Raw genomic sequence first — 23,647 nt, 5'->3', positions numbered from 1 at the left:
TCTGTTGCATCATCCCAAACAGCAGAAACCTCTTAAGAAACAGACTGGACAGCTTGAATTAATTTCACATAATAATTAACTAAACTGTTCGTCATAATGTGTATATCAACCTCTCTGACATCACGGGATTGCCGCAGGGACTTAGCATACCCAGTTACCACCTTGGAAGGACTTCATTTAGTTTCCTTGTTTGGGGTTGTTCTGATGCTACACAAAATCATAGGAAGAGCTGCAGGCCATGATAGTCTTCTTCATTGTTTGATGATTCCATTCATTCACTTGACTTGTCTTGATGACTCTGTGTGTTGGGGACAATGAAAAGACCATTCAATGTTCATCAGGCAACATAATTCTAAACAAACACTCTAGTTGATGTGACGTGGCAATCCCATCCCGGAATACAGTCCATGATCAAAGTATTACTGAGTGTGTGGCAGACGCCCTACTTGCTGGAACAGCATCTCGAAATATTCATCTTGTCCACTCTTGCCCAGACATCTAAGTATCCTTGACTCTTTTGCAAAATAATGTAGTCCCCTCAAAATTGTAAAAAGGGAGCAGATAGGGAAGCTTTTGTGATAGCTTTTCCACTGCTCCAGGATTCGCTTTCTGCCTGTCCTGCATCTTTCAAGCACTTGTTGAACTTGTCTGTTAAACTTTGGATTCCATCACCATTGGGAGAATCTGGCGATCATCTTTTCCACATTCATGTGTCTTAGAAAGTTATGTATTGTGACAGATAAGGAAGCATTGTAGTTGGAGCTACCAGTGTGTGATTATTGTCTTATCTCCATAATCCATCACTGCTTAACTTCACAACATTCTCCATCCAGAACCACTTTTCCCAGTCTGGGCATTGAGCTTGAGCTCTTGAATATCCTGTATGTTCATCTCTAATAAAGAGTTTAACTTTGTTTCCATAATTCCATTTGTCAGGTTCACTGGATACGTTCTCGATATTTCTTCCAATTCGACCATAAGACCATAAGATAGAGAAGCAGGATTAGACCATTTGACCCATTAAGTCTGGTCCGCCATTTGTCATGGTTGATCCAATTTTCCTCTCAGCCCCAATCTCCTCCCTTCCTATGGTATCCCTTCATATCCAGACCTATCAAGAATCTATCAACCTCTGTCTTAAATATACATAAAGACTTAGCCTTCACAGATGCCTGTGACAAAGAATTCCACAGATTCATCACTCTCTGGCTGCAGTTTTGCCTTATCAACTGCTTCTGCTCACCACACATTGTCTCTGTTTGTCTACCATTTACCTCATCTTCAGCTCTATTATCTGTCTTTTCTATGATGCTTCTTGCATTGAAATATAGGCAGCTCAGGACTCCGGTTGCACCATGCTCAACCTTTTGATTCCTAACTTTGTCTGAAGTCTTACCAACATCTGCATCCACAACCTCTCCACTAACTCCTTAGCCACATATTAAACTGTAAAATCTTCCTAGTTCTGGCCTCACTAGCACATGGCATGGGTAGCAATCCTGAGATCACAACCCTGAATGCCCTAGCATTTATTTTAGTATCTAACTCCCTATGCAGAACCTTGTCACTCATCCTACCCATGTCATTGGTACCTACATGGACCATGACTTGTGGCTCTCTACCCTTCCACTTAAGAATGCTGAGGACTCAATCCAAGATATCCTGGACCCTGGTGCCCAGGAGGCAATGTACCATCTGGGAATCTCGTTCTCACCCACAGGCCCCCTGTCCATTCCCTTGACAAATCCCCTATTACCACAGTGTGCCTTTTCTCCACCTTTCCCTTTTCAGTCACAGAGGCAGTGCCAGAGACCCGACCACTAAGACTTTCCTTTGTTAGATCATGCCCCCTTTCTAAAAGTATCCAAAGTGATACACCTGTTGTCAAGGGGAATGGCCAAGGGTTACTCTGCACTGGCCCCTTAACCCCTTTCCTCTTCCTGACTATCACCCAGTCTCCTGTGTCCTGCACCTTGGCTGTAACTACCTCTCTGTCACCCCCTTCAGCCTCCCGAATGATCTGGAGTTCATCCAGTTCCAGCTCCAACTCCTTAATGCAGTTTGTTAGGAACTGCAATGAGATGCACTTCTCGCATTTGTAATCATCAGGGAGGTCTCCCTGCCTTCCCACATCCCGCAAGAGGAGCATTTCACACTTCTACCTGTTATTTCTACTGTCCTAGCTGAGCAGATATAAAGAAGAGGAGAGAAAAATGAGCTTTTCTTTCCTTTGCTTTATCTAAGTGAAGCTACTCCTCGCAGAAGCTTTAAGCTCACCACTCTGACTATGTCCACTCTGATGACGGCCACTGTGCTTGCCCTGGCATCTTTTAATTCTCACTTTCTAATTAATCCCAGATGCCGATTGGTTGCTGGTCAACGCTCTATTATGCTGCCATGCCCCGCTGCTATCTTTTATCCTCAGGCAGTGGACCTGATTGAAGTCCCCTCTTCTCCAAACGTACAATGTCCGGATTGGCCACTGGTCAAGGCTCTATTATAGTGTTGTGTCCTGCTCCTGCTTTTTATCCCCAGACAGTGGACCCGATTGAAGATCCCTTCTCTCCAAATTTCCAGTGTCCAGATTGGCCACTGGTAAAAACTCTGTTCTGTTACTTCGTTTACTCCTTCATGTGCTGCTCTTTTTGCAATTTCATCTGTGAATACATTTCCACGGCTTGCCACTGTAGTCATTTTGGAGTGGCATTTATATTTTAATACAGCAACTTCTGACAGCAGTTGTATGACATCCATAAGTGCTTGTCCTTAATGGCCATTCTTGATTTGGGTTCCTACTGCTGTAGGAAATGCTATTGGTTTCCATATGTTTCCAAAATCATGAACAACTCCAAAAACATATTGAGAATCAGTGGAGATACTAACTGATCTTTTTACCAATCTATAGGCTTCTGTCAGAGCTTTTCATTCTGCCTGTTGCATAGAGGTACCAGTAACCATGCTTCCCGATGACAGCATTTCAATTCCAGAAAAAGCATTCAAATTCTCCTCTCAGTCATTGAGTAGCCATCTGTCTACACATCTTTGACAGAGCAATGACCAACAGGGTTCTGGTGGTCTCCACGTCACTGGGTTATCTAACCACTTGCCGACTTTCCGTAAGTTGTTGAATGGTTGAGCAATAGTTGATGGAGCTACCACTAGAGGGGTTATCTTGTCAATTCATTGTTTATCAGTGGTTTCATCTTCAGTCCTGCATGTCTTCTCTCCCTTGGTCTTTAGTGGAGCAAGATGTGACATAGCTGTCAATCTCACTGTCTCATCACTGCCATCCCCACTTGAGTCACTGAGGGCCGTTGCAGAGTCCATGTCATGTCCATCCTGTAACTCTTCGGAGTTCAGATGGTATCGCGGTCTCCAGAGACTGTCCGACGTTGGAGGTGGGGGGGAAGAGACGGTGAGTGTTCCCCAGAGATAGCGCTAGAAGTAGCATCACTTGGCAGTGTCACCAGAAGCATTACCTGCAGTGTGACTGGAGGTGTTACTGGCAGGACCGCTCACTTGAAGTCCCAGATGCAGTTTCTCTCAATGACTCAGTCTACCTTGAAGTTCCGTCTACCTTAAATCAAGTTGAATACACTTATCATGTTTTTTTGCTCGTTCTCGGTAATACAGAGAAATGCTCACTAGACTTTTTACTGTCTATATCAGACTGTTTTGTAGTCTATCACAAGTTTCATTTATCTTTCTTAATCATATAACCATATAACATATAACAATCACAGCATGGAAACAGGCCATTCCGGCCCTCCTAGTCCGTGCCGAACTCTTAATCTCACCTAATCCCACCTACCCGCACTCAGCCCATAACCTTCCACTCCTTTCCTGTCCATATACCTATCCAATTTTATCTTAAATGACTCAACTGAACTGGCCTCTACTACTTCTACAGGAAGCTCATTCCACACAGCTATCACTCTCTGAGTAAAGAAATACCCCCTCCTGTTTCCCTTAAACTTTTGCCCCCTAACTCTCAAATCATGTCCTCTCGTTTGAATCTCCCCTACTCTCAATGGAAACAGCCTATTCACGTCAACTCTATCTATCCCTCTCAAAATGTTAAATACCTCGATCAAATCCCCCCTCAACCTTCTACACTCCAATGAATAGAGACCTAACTTGTTCAACCTTTCTCTGTAACTTAAGTGCTGAAACCCAGGTAACATCCTAGTAAATCGTCTCTGCACTCTCTCTAATTTATTGATATCTTTCCTATAATTCGGTGACCAGAACTGTACACAACATTCCAAATTTGGCCTTACCAATGCCTTGTACAATTTTAACATTACATCCCAACTTCTGTACTCAATGCTCTGATTTATAAAGGCCAGCGTTCCAAAAGCCTTCTTCACCACCCTATCTACATGAGACTCCACCTTCAGGGAACTATGCACTGTTATTCCTAGATCTCTCTGTTCCACTGCATTCCTCAATGCCCTACCATTTACCATGTATGTTCTATTTGGATTATTCCTGCCAAAATGTAGAACCTCACACTTCTCAGCATTAAACTCCATCTGCCAACGTTCAGCCCATTCTTCTAACCGGCATAAATCTCCCTGCAAGCTTTGAAAACCCACCTCATTATCCACAACACCTCCTACCTTAGTATCATCAGCATACTTACTAATCCAATTTACCACCCCATCATCCAGATCATTTATGTATATTACAAACAACAATGGGCCCAAAACAGATCCCTGAGGCACCCCGCTAGTCACCGGCCTCCATCCCGATAAACAATTATCCACCACTACTCTTTGGCATCTCCCATCTAGCCACTGTTGAATTAATCGATTAATCGATTAATAAAAGTTTTTAACTCACCTTGTTAACTTTTTCAATCATTTACACATTTGATCAAACCATCCACGTGGTCTTATCTATAACACACACATTCCAGGTTTTCCCTCATCCCTCGGACATTGTCTGGATCTAATCTTATGCCTTCTTATACTTTATAAACTTACCACTGATGGTGTTTTTCATCCAGATTTTTTCATTTATTTTATCAAGCAATGATGTGTTATTCAGGTAAGAGCTCACAGTAGCTCATGACTTTGGCCATTGTTTTGATCTGATCTTAATTTGTACGTATTTTTTATTACTTTGACCCCAGTGTCAAAATATTAATAGATTGCATCTGATGTTTAAATAGATTGTCCAGCAACCAAGTAAACAGAATGCAACCAATAGATTTTGCAATCAAAATTTCACTAGATTATCCTGCAACCGAAATATTCTCCCATGCCCTCCCAGTTTGTACAGCTGAGTCTGATATTAATTTCAGTGCTCACCCTTGATTTTTACAGATCTGATTTTTTGTAAGTAGCAGTGCTTCTCACTCCTATTCTCAATCTGATGATGTATTGAAGCCAAAACTAGTTTTTCTCTCAGACAAATTGGAATCAGAGGAAGATCTTATCCCTTTCCACTTTGCCTGCGATTCTTCCAAATCCTTAAATCTTCACAATAATCTTGTCTGACTGCGCCAAATTGATGGATTCTGATGTTTTTAATACAAGGTTCTTTTGGAAGTCAGGTAAAAGGCACAAAACTTGTTGCTTCACAATCACAATCATTTTATAAAGCGAAGAGAATTGAAAACAGACAGGAACAGCAGGGCAGATGCTAGAAGCAGGAGAGAAAGAAGAAACAAAAGAAGAAAAGAGAAGATGGTGTTGCCATGTGGTCAGCTCTTCTTATACCCATAGATAAGAAACATTCCATTCAAATTTTCAGATGAGGATCAGCCAGTCAGATACCTCCTATTCAAATAATGCAGCAGCAGAGAAGCTTCCAGACTCACACAAATGTAACCACCAGGGCGCACACTAAACAATTATGTATATATACTGTGGCACTAGGAAACATATTAAACAGTCACTACTTATAAAAATACTAGCAGATAATTAGTTGCAATACTGGAAAGAAAATACCAATTAGCAGTCTAATCTAACACACCACTTCCACAGCTTTATCTTCATCAATTTGTTCCATCACCTCCTCAAAAATAGGACAGGGACTTCCCCTTCCTCCTCCAGCTCCAGGCACATGTACCCCCCTTTATAATAGAGAGGTCCCACCCTCACTGTAGTCATCTTCCTCTACTTCATGTGTGTTTCGAATGCCTTGGAGGTTTTCCTTACTCAATCTCTTATTAAACTCTTTCCTGGCTAACTTATAATCATCCTCCTAATTTTCCCTGACTGATTCTTGCTTCCTAAGCCTTAAGTATGCGTCTTTGTTCCCTTTGACTAAATTCTAGGCAGTTTCTAGAATAGGATACATGGTCAGCACAACATTATGGGTCAAAGGGCCTGTAATGTGCTGTAGTTCTATGTTCTAAATGTTCTACCTGTCTTGTCAATTATGGTTCTTTTACCCTACCATCCTATCCTGATCTCAGTGGGATAAACCTATCCTGAACCCCATTCAAGTTGTTCCTGAACAACCTCCACATTTTTGCTGTGCATTTCCCTGAGAACATCTATCCCCAATTTATGCTCCCAATTTCCTGCCTAAAACCATCCTAATCAGTCTTCCCCAATTAAATACTTACCCATATCGTCTTCTACTACTATTATCTATGGCTGTACTAAAGGTCAGGTGGTTGAGATCACCGTCTCCACAATATCTGCACACCAAAAAGTCTCACCTGACCAGGTTTAGCATCTTTCTAAAATTATAACTATATCCACTCTTCAGTGTCCCTGTTGGTGCACCATTGCCCCCCCCCCCCCCTCCCCCTGGGTCTACATAATATTCCCAGTAAAGAGATTGCTCCTTCCAGTTTCTGACTTCCTCCCACGCTGACTGGGGTCACATAGCCTTCACAATATCCTCCCTTTCTGCAGTTGTGTTGCTATCACTGATAAGCAATGCCACTTACTCCATCCCGACCTTTAGCCTTCCCTATCCCTTTTTAAATATCTGAGTTCTAAATCGACAAGCAGCTTATCCTCCCCCTTTGATAGGCAAGTCTCTGTAATGGACACAGCATCGTAATTCCTTGCAATGATCCATGCCCCAAGTTCATCAACAATATTCTTAATACTTCTAACATTGAGGTAATTGAAAACTCAAAATAATTGAGACTCTGACAAGTAAATACGAAATGAAACATCAAATCATTGAATTGTATTCAATTGTATTCAATTTTAACACAGACATTCTAACTTTTGACCTAAGTGTTTTTCATTAAAATTATGTGGGTTGGAATTCAGAAGAGAGTGGATGTATTGCATATGAAAATGTAAAAGTATTATTTATTTATTTAGAGGTAAAGCACAGAACTGCTCAAATATAATGCAACAGTGCAATTATATTCATACGTGAGTTAAAATGAATCAGTTATTCCATAGTTTCCATGTAAATTACACTGTTTCTTATTATTTAGATCATGATTAGATTGTTTAGTCACAGATCTTTTGATGTAAAGGTGATGCTTCAGAAGCTTAAGATGACAATAGTCAAGGGTATGAGTGTTTTGAAAGTCTGAACAAAAAAAATGAAGGAAATTTCTTGTATTTCTTGCATCAATGGTACAGCAGAAAATAAGGATGAAGTCCTGCAGAGTGAATATAAGGAGTTAGTCAGAGGTTAAAAAGAACATCAAAGTTTCTGGACCCACGTATTTGTGTCACTCCAAAGAGGAGGAAATAGGAGGCAAATGAATTCCTGGCTGAGGATGGGGAACATGAGGGAAAGATTCAGGCTCTTGGACCAGTGGAGCAGACGTGACCTGTGCAGGAAGGGTGAATTGCACCTGACATAGAGCGGGACCAATATCCTGAGTTGGGGATTTGCTAGATCTACACAGGAGTGTTTGAACTAGATTGGCAGTGCTGGTATCCAAAGTAGTAGTGAGACTGATGAGCTCAGGGTATGAATAGGCACACAGACTGAACATCAATTTCTCCAACTTCCAGTAATTTTTCTGCCTCTCCCGCTCCCCTATTCTTCAATTCCCCATTCTGGCTCTCCTCTTGCCTCTTCTCTTCTCACGTGCCTATCACCTCCCACTGGTGCCCCTCCTCGTTCCTTTCCTCCCATGGTCCACTCTCCTCTCCTGTCAAATCCTTCTCTCAAGCTCTTTTTTCATCCTATCACTTCTTAGCTTCTTACATCAGTCCCCATCCCCCACACACCTGGCTTCACCTATCACCTTCTACATTGAACTCCTTCCCCTCCCCTACCTTCTTACTCTGGCTTCTTCCCCTTCCTCCCCAGTCTTGATGAAGGGATCAGCCCAAAACATCAACTGTTTATTCATTTCCATTAATGCTGCCTGACCTACTGAGTTCCTCTAGCATACTGTGTGTGTTGCTCTGGATTTCCAGCATCTGCAGAATACCTTGTGTTTGGGGTGGGATGTTATAGCTATTACAGAAAAGTGGTTTAGGGATAGGCAAGATTGGCAGTTGAATATTCAAGAGAAGAGAAGCTACAGGTCTGATAGATGTGGAGATTAGAGAGGAAGGTGAGTTTCATTTTTACTTAGAGGTAACATCAGAACAGTTATGAAAGAGGATATCCTGGGTTGGGGAGGAGGCGGTGGGAATGTCCAATGAGGCTATATGGGGAACCTAGAAATGGGAAAGGGTGATCACTTTGAGACTGTATTATAGGTCCAGTGCAAACTGGTGGAGCAAATATACAGGGAGATGCCAGATAACTGCAGAAAGAATTAGGCTATTGTAGCAGATAATTTTAATCCTAATATTGAATGGGACTGACACAGTGCCAAGGAATTAGATGGCAGAAATTATTAAGCGTGTCTAAGAAAGTTTTCTCAAGGAATGTGTAGGTGGCCCTACCAGAGAGGGGGCAACAGTTGCTCTCCAATTAGGAAATGAGACTGGTGGCATGTGGCTAAAGTATCAACAGGAAAAAAACTTCAGAACCAGTAATCATTATGCTCTGAGTTGGAATTAGAATGGTTTATTACTGTCACAAGGACAAGGTGCAGTGATAAACATATCTTGCATACTGTCCACACAAATCACATTATTACGTAGTGCATTGAGATAGGACAAGATAAAACAATAATGGAGTATAGAATAATGTGTAACAACTCCAGAGAAAGTGCAGTGGAAGTAGACAATAAGATACATTAACATAACAAGGTAGATTATGAAGTCAAGAGCCCATCTTATTTTATGAGGGATTCATGCAATAGTCTTACAGTAGCAGGATAGTCTTTGAACCTGATGATCCGTGCTCTTTGGAATTTGTATCTTCTCCCTGATGAGAATGATTTACAGTGAAGCCTCAGTGGTGACTTGGTGCTGTACATCTGAGGCTTCACCCCACAGAATATCCTGACAGGTGGCAAGGCAGGAGGAGCAGCCTCGACATTGAAACTGTAAAGTATTTAAGTGTTTTTGAGACAGTCACAGAATCACACAGACCTTACAGCAGGCACTTCTCAGCCCTTACAATTTATCATTGCACCAGCTATAAACCACCCATCGTGCACTAATCCCATTCTTTGCACGTTCCCATCAACAATCCCCAGATTCTGTCATTCATCTATACACCAAGGGCAATAGTCAAGTCAAGTCACTTTTTATTGTCATTTCGACCATAACTGCTGGTACAGTACGTAGTAAAAATGAGACGACGTTTTTCAGGACCATGGTGTTACACGACACAGTACAAAAACTAGACTGAACTACGTAAAAAACAACACAGAAAAAAACTACACTAGACTACAGACCTACCCAGGACTGCATAAAGTGCACAAAACAGTGCAGGCATTACAATAAATAATAAACAAGACAATAGGGCAGTAAGTTGTCAGTCCAGGCTCTGGGTATTGAGGAGTCTGATAGCTTGGGGGAAAAAACTGTTACATAGTCTGGTCGTGAGAGCCCAAATGCTTTGGTGCCTTTTCCCAGGCGGCAGGAGGGAGAAGAGTTTGTATGAGAGGTGTGTGGGGTCCTTCATAATGCTGTTTGCTTTGCAGATGCAGTGTGTATTGTAAATGTATGTAATGGTGGGAAGAGAGACCCCAATGATCTTCTCAGCTGACCTCACTATCCACTGCAGGGTCTTGCGATCTGAGATGGGTTTTCCGAACCAGGCAGTGATGTAGCTGCTCAGGATACTCTCAATACAGCCCCTGTAGAATGTGATGAGGATGGAGGGGGGGGGGAGGGGGGTAGGAGATGGACTTCCCTCAGCCTTTGCAGAAAGTAGAGACGCTGCTGGGCTTTCTTTGCTATGGAGCTGGTGTTGAGGGACCAGGTGAGATTCTCCACCAGGTGAACACCAAGAAATTTGGTGCTCTTAACGATCTCTACCAAGGAGTCGGCGATGTTCAGCGGGGAGTGGTCGCTCCATGCCCTCCTGAAGTCAACAACCATCTCTCTTGTTTTGTTCACATTCAGAGACATATTGTTGGCTCTGCACCAGTCCGTTAGCCGCTGCACCTCCTCTCTGTAAGCTGACTCGTCATTCTTGCTGATGAGACCCACCATGGTCGTGTCATCGGTGAACTTGATCATGTGATTGGAGCTGTGTGTTGCAGCACAGTCGTGGGTCAGCAGAGTGAACAGCATTGGACTGAGCACACAGCCCTGGGGGGCCCCCGTGCTCAGTGTGGTGGTGTTGGAGATGCTGCTCCCAATCCAGACTGACTGAGGTCTCCCAGTCAGGAAGTCTAGGATCCAGTTGCAAAGGGAGGTGTTCAGGTCCAGTAGACTCAGCTTTCCAATCAGTTTCTGAGGGATGATTGTGTTGAATGCTGAACTGAAGTCTATGAACAGCATTCAAACATATGTGTCTTTTTTGTCCAGGTGGGTTAGGGCCAGGTGTAGGGTGATGGCAATGGCGTCATCTGTTGAGCGGTTGGGATGGTACACAAACTGCAGGGGGCCCAGTGAGGGAGGCAGCAAGGTCTTGATATGCCTCATGACGAGCCTCTCGAAACACTTCATGATGATGGATGTGAGTACAATGGGATGGTAGTCATTTAGGCAGGAAACTGAAGAGTTCTTCGGCACGGGAACAAGGGTGGCGACCTTGAAGCGCACTGGAATGGTGGCGCTGCTCAGGGACATATTGAAGATGTCAGTGAGAACATGTGCTAGCTGGTCTGCACATCCTCTGAGCACTCTACCAGGAACGTTGTCTGGTCCAGCAGCCTTCCGTGGGTTGACCCTGCACAGGGTTCTTCTCACGTCAGCCACAGTGAGACACAGCACCTGGTCATTTGTAGGAGGGGTGGATTTCTTCAAGCATCAAGCAATCTACCAATCAAAATATCTTTGAGATGTGGGAAGAACTCTGAACACCCATGGAATCACCAATGGCCACAGGGAGAATGTGTCAACTCCAAGCCAACAGCAATGGGTACCAATATTCATTTGTGCTCACTGACCCTGTTAGGCAGCCACTATGCACACTATCCAAACAACTGAAATTACCTGAAGTAATTTATACTTTAATAAATAGGGTTGAAAAAATGGAAATGTAAAGTCTTGGAACTGGTGGGGGAGGGTGGAGTTAAACGAAACAAAATAGCCAGATGGTCTGGCTGGTGTTGGATCACTGATGGGTCCCTAATGTACTGGTGGGAATTCCCTGAATACTCTGGACCCAGCCAGTGGATTCCATGTCCCAAAATTTAGCATTTCCCAGAGTAAAAGTAAGGCAGTCTACTGTAAGTGCAGCATTACTTAACAGAGAGCAGCTGAATCCAGTGGTGTCTTCAGAAGACATTAGCCACACTCGGCTCCTTTGAGCCTTATAGTTCAAGTGCTTGGGTCACATGAGGAATTTCATAAGAAGTTTTCTCATTCACTTACTCAATTACTTATCAAAAGACTTGATATACCCAAGCTTGAGAAATTGGCTAAAAGTATTTCAATGCATGTATAACTGTACCTATAGGTAACTCTACCTATGGCTGTACCTATACATTTGTAACTTTACTTCCTGCATGGAAGATAGTGAGGAGTAGTACAAGCTTAACCTCATTAGCATTCTCAGCCATTCGATGACTTGATGGAAACAGTGACTTGATCCCATTCTATAGCTGAGTAACCTTTGGTGCACCAGATTGATTCTTGGACCACAGGATTGTCCAATGAGAGATTCATCAAGCATACACAATTCTGAATGAACTTGACAGGGCAAATGCAGAATTGACATTTTCCTGATTGGGGTGTCCAGAACCAGTTTCAGCCATGAAAAAAGAGGTTAGACTTTCAGAACTGGGATAAGAAGTTATTTCTTCACCTAAGCGATAGTGAATTTTTAGAAATCTGTTTCCAAGGGAACTGAGAGAATTAGTTGTTAAAGTATCTCTGAGAAAAAGTTTTGGATATTAGAGGATAACTTAGTTTAGGAATGTGTCACAGAGATAAAAAATAAATCTGAAATTATTTTGTTATGTGAACAAGGAGGGGTGAGGAGGCTGATGGTCTTTTTTTTTGTCCTAGTTCTTGTGTTCTTACCGGGTTGAGTTGTTGTTAGAGTTGGGGAAATAGACTTGATCAATCTGCTTTTAACCTGAGCAAGCTGATTTGAGCAGTGACTAATACTGTTTAGCACATAGGCTGGAGAGTGAAGCTATCTACATTAACCTGTTATGATGGTCTGAAAATACGCAGGGAAACTGTAGAGGCTTGTTAAAAAGGAAAATGACTAAAGAGAAAAGGAAACCTATTTGAAATGAATATCTGGCTTCAAGGGTTTCCTATACTGCCTTTCCTTGATTTACAAAATGTCCTGGAAAAGATTTTGTGAATTTGATAACTGTTTTGAAATGTGACACATTTCAAGTATTGCAATTAGGGGATGAAATGAAGCCTGAGGAGACATTTCAGTACTTTTTAGAGCTATTGGTTAGAAATACACAACATACAATGTGGCACGTTATTTGAATAGTGACCGAGAGTTCTCAAATTGCTTCCTCTCCTTTTTAAGCTAGTGTGCTCCACCTAGTGGAGATCTTTTATAATCAATCAGTCAAGTTTAACTGAGATAAGAAAACATTAATTTTTTAAACATCAATCCAATTACCTTTTTTTGCATATTTACTTTTATATTAAACAATTATTACAGTGGTATTAAAAACTGATGATAGCAACACACACAAAATGCTGGAGGAACTTAGCAGGCCAAACAAAATCTATGGAAAAGAATACTGTCAACGTTAGCAAGAATACTGGCCTGCCGAGTTTCTCCAACATTTTGTGTGGTGCTTGGATTTCCAGCATCTGCACATTTTCTCTTGTTTGTGATTGGGTTACTTGATGATAGTTCAGAGGAAATAATTCAGTGTTATGGGAATATCTTGACTACTTGAATACAGTGTTTCATGAGGAAGAAAACTACTTAGGAGGAACAATTAGTTTTGGCTTAATCGGCAATGCATAAACCCCAGGAAAGATTATATGCAAACAAAGAAGCCAATTTAACCAATTTAAATTGCTTGAACCTTAATCACAATCTTGACAATTTTCTGGAATCAAATTCCATTAGATCAGCACAGTTCTTTAGTGCAAAGTAGCTTCTCAATGGGAGAAACACGTTTCTTTGTTATTATTTCTTTGCATAAGGTTATTTTTCTACTTGGTATTCATTATTAACAAAAAATCCAGTACCTTCCTGTTCTTGGATCAACAAATTGGATTGTGTTCTTGATTTTACATTGATGTTGGGGTTGTAGGATATTCTCATTGTGTTCATAAGACCATAATGTATAGGAGCAGAATTAAGGAATTTAGCCCATCGAGCATGCTCAGCTATTTCATCATGGTTGATCCATTTTCCTCTCAGCTCCAATCTCCAGCCTTCTCTCCGTATCCCTTCATATCCTGACCAATCAAGAATCTATCAACCTCTGCCTTAAATATACATAACACTTGGCCTGCACTGCTGCCTGTGGCAAAGAATTCCATAGATTCACCACAGTCTGACTGAAGAAATTTCTCCTCATCTCCATTCTAAATGAACATTCCTCAATTCTGAGGCTGTGTCCTCTGGTCCTAGACTCTCCCTCTAGAGGAAACATGCTCTCCAAATCTACTCAATCAAGGCCTTTCATCATTTGATAGGTTTCAATTAGGCCATCCATCATTCTTCTGAATTTTAGTGAATACAGGACCAAAGCCATCAAATGCTCTTCATATGACAAGCTGTTAAATCCTGGAGTTATTTTCGTGAATTTCCTTAGAAACCTCTCCACTGTCTGCACATGCTTTCTAAGATAAGGGACCCAAAATTGTTCATATTGTTCCAAGTGAAGCCTCAACATTATATCCTTGCTTTTATATTCTAGTCTACTTGAGATAAATACTAACATCGCATTTGCCTTCCTCACCAGGCATAACCTGCAAATTAACATCTAGAAAATCCTGCAAAAGAACTCCTAAGTCCCTTTGCACCTCAGATTTTTGGATTTTCTCTCCATTTAGAAAACAGTCTACAGCTTTATTCCTTCTACTGAAGTACATGACCATATACTTCCTGACACTATATTCCATCTTCTTTGTGTGTTGTCCTAATCCAAGTCCTTCTTCAGTCTCCTTGCTTCCTCAACACCACTTTCTCCTCCACTTATTTTCATATCATCCACAAACTTGGCCAGAAGAATACACCTGTCGCTGGGTGTATTCCATCTGCCACTTTGTCCATTCTCCTTATCTGTCTAAGTCCTCCTATAGCCTCTCTACTTCCTCAGAACTACCTACCTCTCCACCTATCTGCATATCTTGTGCAAAATTTGCAATATAGCCAGCAATTCCATTATCCAATTCACTGACATGTAACGTAAAAAAAGTGGTCCCAAAGCAGACCCCTGTGGAACACCACTAATCACCAGCATCTAACCTGAAAAAGCTCCCCTTATTCCCTTTCTTTGCCTCTGCCAATCAGCCACTGTTTTATTTATGCTAGCATCTCTCCTGTAATACCATGTGCTCTTGACTTGATAAGCAGCCTCATGTGTGGCACTTTATCAAAAAGCCTTCTGAAAATCCAAGTATACAACATCAACAGATTTTCCTTTGTTTCTTCTGCATGTTATTTCTTCAATGAATTTCAACAGATTTGTTAGGCAAGATTTTCCCTTGAGAAAACAATGCCGACTGCAGCCTATTTTATCATGTGCCTCCAAATACCTCAAAACCACATCCTTAACAATCGACTTCAAACATCTTCCCAACCACTAAGGTCAGACTAACTGCCCTATAATTTCCTTTCTTCTGCTTCTCTCTCTTTTTAAGGAGTCAAGTGACATTTGCAATTTTCCAGTCTTCTGGAGACATTCCAGAATCTAGTGATTATTGAAAGATCATTACTAATGCTTGCACAGTCTCTTCAGCAACCTGTTTCAAAACCCTAGGGAGTACACCAGTACACCATCTGGTCCAGTTGACCTATCTACCTTCAGACCTTTCAGTTTCCCAAGAACCTTTTCCCCAATAATGGCAGCTGAAGACATTTCTGTCCACTGACACTCTGGAACTTCTACCATACTACTCGTGTCTTCCACAGTGAAAACTGATGCAAAAGGCTTATTCAGTTTGTCTGCCATTTCCTTGTCCCCCATTACTACTTCTCCAGCATCATTTTCCAGTGGTCCAATATCTACTCTCGCCTCTCTTTTACACTTTATGTAACTGAAGAAACATCTGGTATCCTCTTTAAATTTATTGGCTAGCTTACTTCCATATTCCATCTTTTCCTTCTTTTTAAGTTGACTTCTGTTGCTTTTTAAAACTTTCCTAATCCTCTAACTTCCCCCTAATCTTTGCACTATTATATTACACTCTTTGGCTTTTGTGTTGTCTTTGACTTCTCTTGTTATTTATGGTTGGGTCATATTGCATTTCAAATACTTCTTCCTCTTTGGAATGTATATATCCTGTGCCTGCCGAACTGTTTCCAGAAATTCTAGCCATTGTTGTGCTGTCATCATCCTTGCCAGGGATCTTTGCCAGTCAGTTTTGGCCAACTCCTCTCTCATGCCTCTGTAATTCCCTTTACCCCACTGTAATACTGACACATCTGTCTTTAGCTTCTCCTTCTCAAACTGCAGGGCAAATTTGATCATACTATGATTCACTATCCCTTAAGGGTTCTTTTACCTTAAGCTCTCTAATCAATTTTGGCTCATTACACAACACCAGATCCAGAATACTTGAACCCCTCCCCCAGTCGGCTCAATCACGAGCTGTTCTAAAAAGCAATCTCGTAGGCTTTCTAGAAATTCCCCCTCTTAGGATCCAGCACCAACCTGATTTCCCAATCTACCTGCATATTGAAATCCCCCAGTGACGATTGTACCATTGACCTAAGAATTGAGTTTCTTTTTATTAATTTACAAAGATTTTATTGGTATTATTGGTTTAATAAGCATGAAGCAAATCATTCCTGACACTGATGCTCAGTTCTATATTGCTCCAGGGATACAGTGATATTGAAATCGATAGGTTTTTAGCATGGTCAACTTTTAATGGGTTTGCAAGATGCTTTAAGTTTCTAATGCATTCACTAAAGCAAGACTGGAGGTCTGTCCCACTTTTAAGGAGTAGAGCCTTAACAAAATATCACATTTTTACAATTTATCATTGGACTTCCCTTCTGGAGTGTCTGGTGTCATACTGAGGAAATTAAGTTTAGCTGGAGCCAGAATCTAGATCCACAGAAGTTCAGTTAATCCTTTTGATTCTGGCAATGTTGTCACAGCATCATGGGAATACAGTGCAGAGACTGGTCGTCAGGAATCAAAATTCTAATTTCTCGTTGTGGATGAGAGCTGGTCTTGAAGACCCATGCATGTTGACAACATATCTATTTATATCAAAGGAATAGCAGCAACAGGAACAACAGTAACAGTGTGGCAGAAGGCAGAGCCACTATCTTGCAGCTCTGGTGACACGGGTTCAATGCTGACCACCGGTGCTGTCTGTGTGGAGTTTACACATACTCTGGTGCTCTGCTTTCTTCCCACGTCTCTGAGATTTGGGTTGGTGTAACCACTTTGAATTACCTTTAGTGTGCAGATGTGAGTGGTAGAATCTAAGGCGATTTTTAAATTTTATATTATTTAGATACATCACAGTAATAGGCCCTTCCCACGGGGACTAATATTCTTGCAAACTGGCCTGCCAGAGCTTTGGGGAGGGTCTAAATTCACTTGACAGGGGGTTGGGAACAGGACTGATAGGGTGGAAGATGAGGCAGTTGGTATTGTTACGAACCCCGTAACTGGGTCACTTACCAGCAAAGATAGAGAGGTCCGTGGAAGTCTGAGGGTACTATTTTTAAACGTTTTTATTTATAAAGGGGCACAAAAGTAAGGTTAATACAAACATTCAGATAATATACGTCGTCAATACTCAATCTAAAGCACGTGTATAGTAATAATCATCAATAAGAAGTAGCTCTATCGCTTTGTCTAGGGGTAAAATATTGTCCGATGGAAATATAAAAGTCTCTCGAGCTCATGCAGGCTTTAGCCGTTTGGGGACCGCTGGGTTTCACTTGTTGGAGAGAGAGAGAGATTTTTGGTGAGAAAAGAAACTTGCCAGTCCTTTTGGACGCAAACCGTTGAATCGGGAACGTGGGTTCCCCGTTGTTAGTTCGAAGTCCTTTTCGGTGTTATCAGCCACCCGTTCCCCAGGCCAGGGGAAACGGACCACACGTGGCTTCCGAATAGCTTCCCGTTATCACGGGAGCGATGAGCGATGGTGTCTCCTTCTGGTGCGTCGCTAGGGGACTGCCCCCTGCAGCGCCTCTTTTATCTTGACTTGCAGGGTTGTAGATGTCAATCAAGGTGGGGTGATACAATCCCCACCCCACATTGCCCGAGGGTGTACACGTAGCCCTGATAGCTGGCACGTAGCATAGGGTCGCAATCCACAAAGGTGTCTCCAAGAAACAATGGTCAAATCCGTTGCGTTGTCTTTCTGAGGATTCTCTCTCATTTCCTGGGTCCATGACCCGAATTAATAGTGATCTTGCGATTCTCAGGAAGGAGGGGGCTGGGATCATAACAGTATATAAGTCGAGGCATGTGTAGTGAGGCTGTGAGGTATGACAAGCATGTAATAGGGCAAAATTGCAGTCAGTGGGATGAGGTAAAGTGTAACATGGGGCAGAACTGAAAAGGGTGATGAATACAGCACTGAAGATGTTGTATTTGAATACATGCATTATACAGAATAAGGTAGATGATCTTGTAGCGCATTTAGAGATTGGCATGTATGATGTGTACATGACGGAGTTATGGCTGAACGAAGATCATAGTTGGTAGATTAACATCCAAGGATGCACATTATATTGAAAGGAGGACTGGCAGGTAGGTAGAGGGGGTGGGATGGCTCTGCTGGTTAGAAATGAAGTCAGAACCTTAGAAAAAGGAGACTTAGGATTGGAAGATGTAGAATCCTCGTGGGTAGGGTTAAGAAACAGCAAGGGTAAAAAGGCCCTGTTGGGAGTTATATGCATGTCTCTGAACAGTAGCCTGGATGTAGGATATAAATTACAATGGGAGATAGAAAAGGCAGGTAAAATGGGCAAAGCTACGATAATCATGGGCCATTTCAATATGCAGATAGATTGGGAAAACTCAGGTTGGTTCTGGATCTCAAGAGAAGGAATTTGTAGAATGCCCATGAAATGACTTTATAGAGCAACTTGCGGTCAAGCCACAAGGGAAGAGATCTTTCGGGATTGGGTGTTGTGTAATGAACCCAGATTTGATTACAAAGTTTAAGGTAAAGGAACTCTTTGGAGGTAGTGATCATAATATAATAGAATTTGCCCCAAAATTTGAGAGAGAGAAGCTAAAATCAGATGTATCGGTACTACGGTGGAGTAAAAGGAATTACAGAGGCATGAGAGAGGAGCTGGCCAAAGCTGTCTGGAAGGGGACATTATCAGGGATGACAGCAGAACAACAATGGCTGAAGTTTCTGAGGGCAATTCGGAAGGATAGGTACATCCCAAAGATCAAGTATTCTAAGGGAGGATATAAAAGAGGATATCACATTTTTTTCAGACATATAAAGAGTAAGAGAACAGTGATAGAGGATATTGGACTGCTGGAAAAAATGATGCTGGAGAAGCAGTAATGGGGGGAAAAGAAATGGCAGAGGAACTCAATAAGTATTTTGCATCAGTCTTCACTGTGGAAGACACTTGCAGTGTGTCATAAATGTCAGAGTTTCAGGGGACAGTAGTGATTTTAGTTGATATTACTAAGGAGAAGGTGAGTGGGAAGCTGAAAGATCTGAAGGTAGATGTCATCTGGGCCAGATGCACTACACCCCAGGGGTTCTGAAAAAGAGGTAGCTGAAGAGATTGTGGAGGTATTTGTAGTGATTATTCAAGAATCACTGGATTTTGAAATGGTTCCTTGGGAACAGAAAATTGTAAGTGTAAGTCCACTCTTTAAGAAGGGAAGGAGAAGATAGAAAATTATAGGCCAGTTAGCCTGACTTCAGTAGTTGGGAAGATGTTGGAATCCATTATTATGGATGAGGTTTTGAAGTGTTTGGATGCACATGATAAAGTAGGCCAGAGTCAAAATGTTTTCTTTGAGGGGATACCTTGCCTGTCAAATCTGTTGCAATTCTCTGAAGAAATAACAGGCAAGATAGTCAAGGGAGAGTGAGTGGATGCTGTTTACTTGAATTTTCAGAAGGCCTTTCACAAGGTGCTGTACATGATGCTGCTATGAAAGATAAGTAATATAGGAAAGATACTGGCATGAATAGAAGTCTAATTGACTGGCAGAAGGCAAACAGTGAGAATAAAGGGTGCTATTCTGGTTGGCTGCCATCGAGGGGTAGTGTTGTTCTCCAGGTTTGCTATTGGGACCTCTTCTTTTCACATTATTTGTCAACAATATGGATGATAGTTCTGATAGCTTTCTGGCCAAGTTTGTGGGTGATATGAAAATAAGTGGAGGAGAAAGTGGTGTTGAGGAAGCAAGGAGACTGAAGAAGGACTTGGATTAGGACAACGCACAAAGAAGATGGAATATAGTGTCAGGAAGTATATGGTCGTGCACTTCAGTAGAAGGAGTAAAGCTGTAGACTACTGTCTAAATGGAGAGAAAATTCAAAAATCGGAGTTGCAAATGAACTTGTCAGTCATCGTGCAGGATTCCCTAAGAGTTAACTTGCAGGTTGAGCCAGTGGTAAGAAAGGCAAATGCAATGTTAGCATGCATTTCAGGAGGACTAGAATATAAGAGCGAGGATGTAATGTGGAGAATTTATAAGACTGCACTTGCAGTATTGTGAGCTGTTTTGTGGCCCTTATCTAGGAAGGGATGTCCTGGCATTGAAGAGGGCCGAGAGGAGCTTAACGAGAATGTTTCTGTGAATGAAAGGTCTAACATATGAAGAGTGTTTGATGGCTCAGCAGCTATACTTGTTGGAGTTCAGAAGAATGAGGGGGGGATCTCACTAAAACCTATTGAAGTTTGAAAAGAACACACACAAAATGCTGGTGGAACACAGCAGGCCAGGCAGCATCTATAAGGAGAAGCACTGTCGACGTTTCAGGCTGAGACCCTTCGTCAGGACTAACTGAAAGGAGAGATACTAAGAGATTTGAAAGTAGTGAGGGGAGGGGGAAATGCGAAATGATAGGAGAAGACCAGAGAGGGTGGGATGAAGCTAAGAGCTGGAAAGGTGATTGGCGAAAGTGATACAGAGCTGGAGAAGGGAAAGGATCATGGGACGGGAGGCCACGGGAGAAAGAATGGGGAGGGGGGAGCACCAGAGGGAGATGGAGAACAGGCAGGGTGATGAGCAGAGACAGAGAAAAAAGAACAAACAACTAAATATGTCAGGGATGGAGTAAGAAGGGGAGGAGAAGCATTAACTGAAACCAATTACTTTTTATTTGTTTGTTTAATAGGAACATGAATTCAGAGCAGCCCCTGAAATGTCATTTAATGACATCATGATTGATCCAACATAGCTTTGACTCTATGTTCCCAACTATTCTTAGTAACCATCATCACCTTGATTGTCAAGTATTTATCTCCTTTTAAAAATATTTGAAGACTCTGCTAAATATCCCAAGACAAGTTCCCCAATCCAGTGGAATGTCATTGAGTTGTAAAGTTCTGTACTTATTGTCCATCCTGGATTGGTGTAAGGAAATGTAGAGGAGGCTTGGCTCTAAAGCAGAGAAACAAAGAGAATTCAGTGAGGAACGATAACTGTAATAATAAACTGCAAAATAACAAGCCGTGAGGTGGTCACAAAACAACAGAGAATAGATACTAAGCACCACAGGCAATAAGGTAACTGAAGGCTAGGAGTGACTGATTGAGGCTGCTGATTCAAAGGTAAGCAAGGACTGTGGGTTTAAATAGGGTGCAGGTGATGAGTTGGAAACGAGTGGCAGGTGACTCCTGTTAGCTGGGTGGATATTAGGAGGTGCCTGTCTGTGTAAGTCTGATAATTAGTCAATGGACAGGATGAAGTTCTTTCTATCACTGTGGCAGTTCTGCAGTGTGTTTGGCAAGGGATTCTAGGAGCTGGATCAGGATTCAGTAATGGCAAAGGATAGCTGATGCATTTCTAGGATGATGTATGACTTAAGGGTGAACCTGGATATTGTGATGTTTTTGTGTGCCTGTGGCCCTTTCCTATGATTTGTGAGGTGCTTTTGATGTAATCTACACATCTTGGAGATGGCACTGTACACAAAAGAGAACTATCTGTCTGGGGCAGAAAGAGTGAATGTTTAGGGTAGTGCATAGCTTGCCGTGGATGATGTGATGTTTCTTGAACAGTTGTAGTATTTCTGTGGAAGTTGAATTAAAAGAAAGCCCTTCAATAAGAGAGGACATTACAGTAAATTAGAATCATTGTGGTAAATATTGTAATGTGCATGAGATACTCTTATCTGTGATTATGGTGCAAGTTACATTTTATACATCAGTAATGTAAATGACAATTGTATTTCTTTAATGTTTTCAATATGATCTTTTTACAGCTGCTCCTTACTGGATCAAAAAACCCCAAAGTAAGGTATATTTTTCTGAAGAAAATGCTGAATTGGAATGTGAGGTAGATGGTAACCCACAACCTGCAGTTGAATGGAAAGTGAATGGGAAGCCTTTGAATGGTAAGGAAAATTCGTGGACAAAGAAAAATTAGATCTGGTGAAGAGAGGGTAGTGGAAGCCAGTGATCTATTTTGGTTGTTCAAAAACAATCCAACTAAATGATGAGAGATTAAAGGAAATATTTTCTTGGTCTGTGTAGGATTGTTGTATTGATTTGAATCATACCTGCAGCCAACTTTTTATCAAAAGGTTGGAATATTCTCACTGAATTCTGATCCTGATTGCTTGGTATGTGTCACTGGATCTTCTCAGAACTTTATCTGAATCCTGGCACTTGCTAGCATTATTCCTCTCAGTATAAGTGTTTAATCAGAATTAGAATCATGTTTATTTTCACTGACATTTGTTGTGAAATTAGTTTTGTTGCAGTAGTACAGTCCAAGACAAAAATTACTATAAATTATGATAAAAATAGTGTAAAAGATGAATAGAGGAAGTGTTCATGGAGCATTCAGAAATCTGATTGTGAATGGGAAGAAGCTATTCCTAAAACGTTGAGTGTGGGACTTCAGGCTCCTGTACTACTTCCCTGATGGGTGTAATGAGAAGATGGTGTGTCCAGAATGTTGATGTCCACTGCATTCTTGAGGCAATGCCTTTTGAAGATGTCTTTAGTGCAGCGGGTTGTGCCTGTGATGGAGCTGGCTAAGACTACAATCCTTTTCAGCTTCTTTCAATCTTGTGCATTGGGGCCTTCATACCAGGCTGTGATGCAACCATTCAGAATTCTCTTAAGGGGAGTAAAACATTCAGATTTTTGTCCAGTTCACATTAGCCACCTTTTGTGCTTCTATTATTGTAATTGTGGCATACTAGTACAAAATGACTTTTCTTAGAAATCAGCACCTAAGACCATATGAATAGCAACAGAACTGTGATTATATTGGATTTGCTGACTGTGACGTTCTAAACTTAAATGGAGTCCTTAAGCTCTATCCGATATTGATAGTCATGAGAGCACTCACTAAAGGGAGGCTATATTGTAACTACCCAATCTTCGAAGAATAGTTTACTTTTCTGTTTATCCTGCGTAGTAAGACTAGCTGTCAATACCTACTATTTGAGTGGTGGGTCACCCCCTCTCTGCAGTTCATTAGTTTTTGATGATATGCATTTAAATCCAAACAACATTCTTAAAACACATTTAAAACTTACAAAAGATTTCTATCTTATAAAAGACTACCAAGGTACAAACAATTTCTAAAACATGAAGGATTTCTAAACCACAGTACAATTCCTATGAGGTAAATAGATATACCCAATAGTTCACCAACATGAACAAACATTAACACTGCAGTTCTGTTTGTAAATCTGGAAGTGTAAGAGTTGGCAACAGCAGTTGGTCTTTTTGCAGGGAGCTGCAAGCTGGTGGTAGAATTAAGCATGTGGGTGGGATGTTGGTGATATTTCCTGTCACGCTGAATTCGGAACCTTTCCAGGTTGGAAGTGATGTAAACATTACTTCTGCATGATTCAATTGAAGAGGGAAACCTTCTTTATTTATTTGGATTTCCCCT

General features: G+C 41.5%; 1 protein-coding gene across 10 annotated transcripts in view; it reads left to right on the top strand.

Annotated features, from left to right (window-relative positions):
* Positions 1–23,647, top strand: part of chl1b (cell adhesion molecule L1-like b) — a 920,799-nt gene that overhangs the window by 431,921 nt on the left and 465,231 nt on the right. For all 10 annotated transcript variants that reach the window (XM_073072426.1, XM_073072427.1, XM_073072429.1 and 7 more), the window contains one exon: positions 21,999–22,130. In XM_073072426.1, the coding sequence (XP_072928527.1) occupies positions 21,999–22,130 (132 nt within the window). The remainder of the gene's footprint in view (positions 1–21,998; positions 22,131–23,647) is intronic.

Source organism: Hemitrygon akajei, chromosome 19 (assembly GCF_048418815.1).
Source record: "Hemitrygon akajei chromosome 19, sHemAka1.3, whole genome shotgun sequence".
Lineage (NCBI taxonomy): Eukaryota > Metazoa > Chordata > Chondrichthyes > Myliobatiformes > Dasyatidae > Hemitrygon > Hemitrygon akajei.
This window is presented reverse-complemented; position numbering and strand designations above follow the sequence as displayed.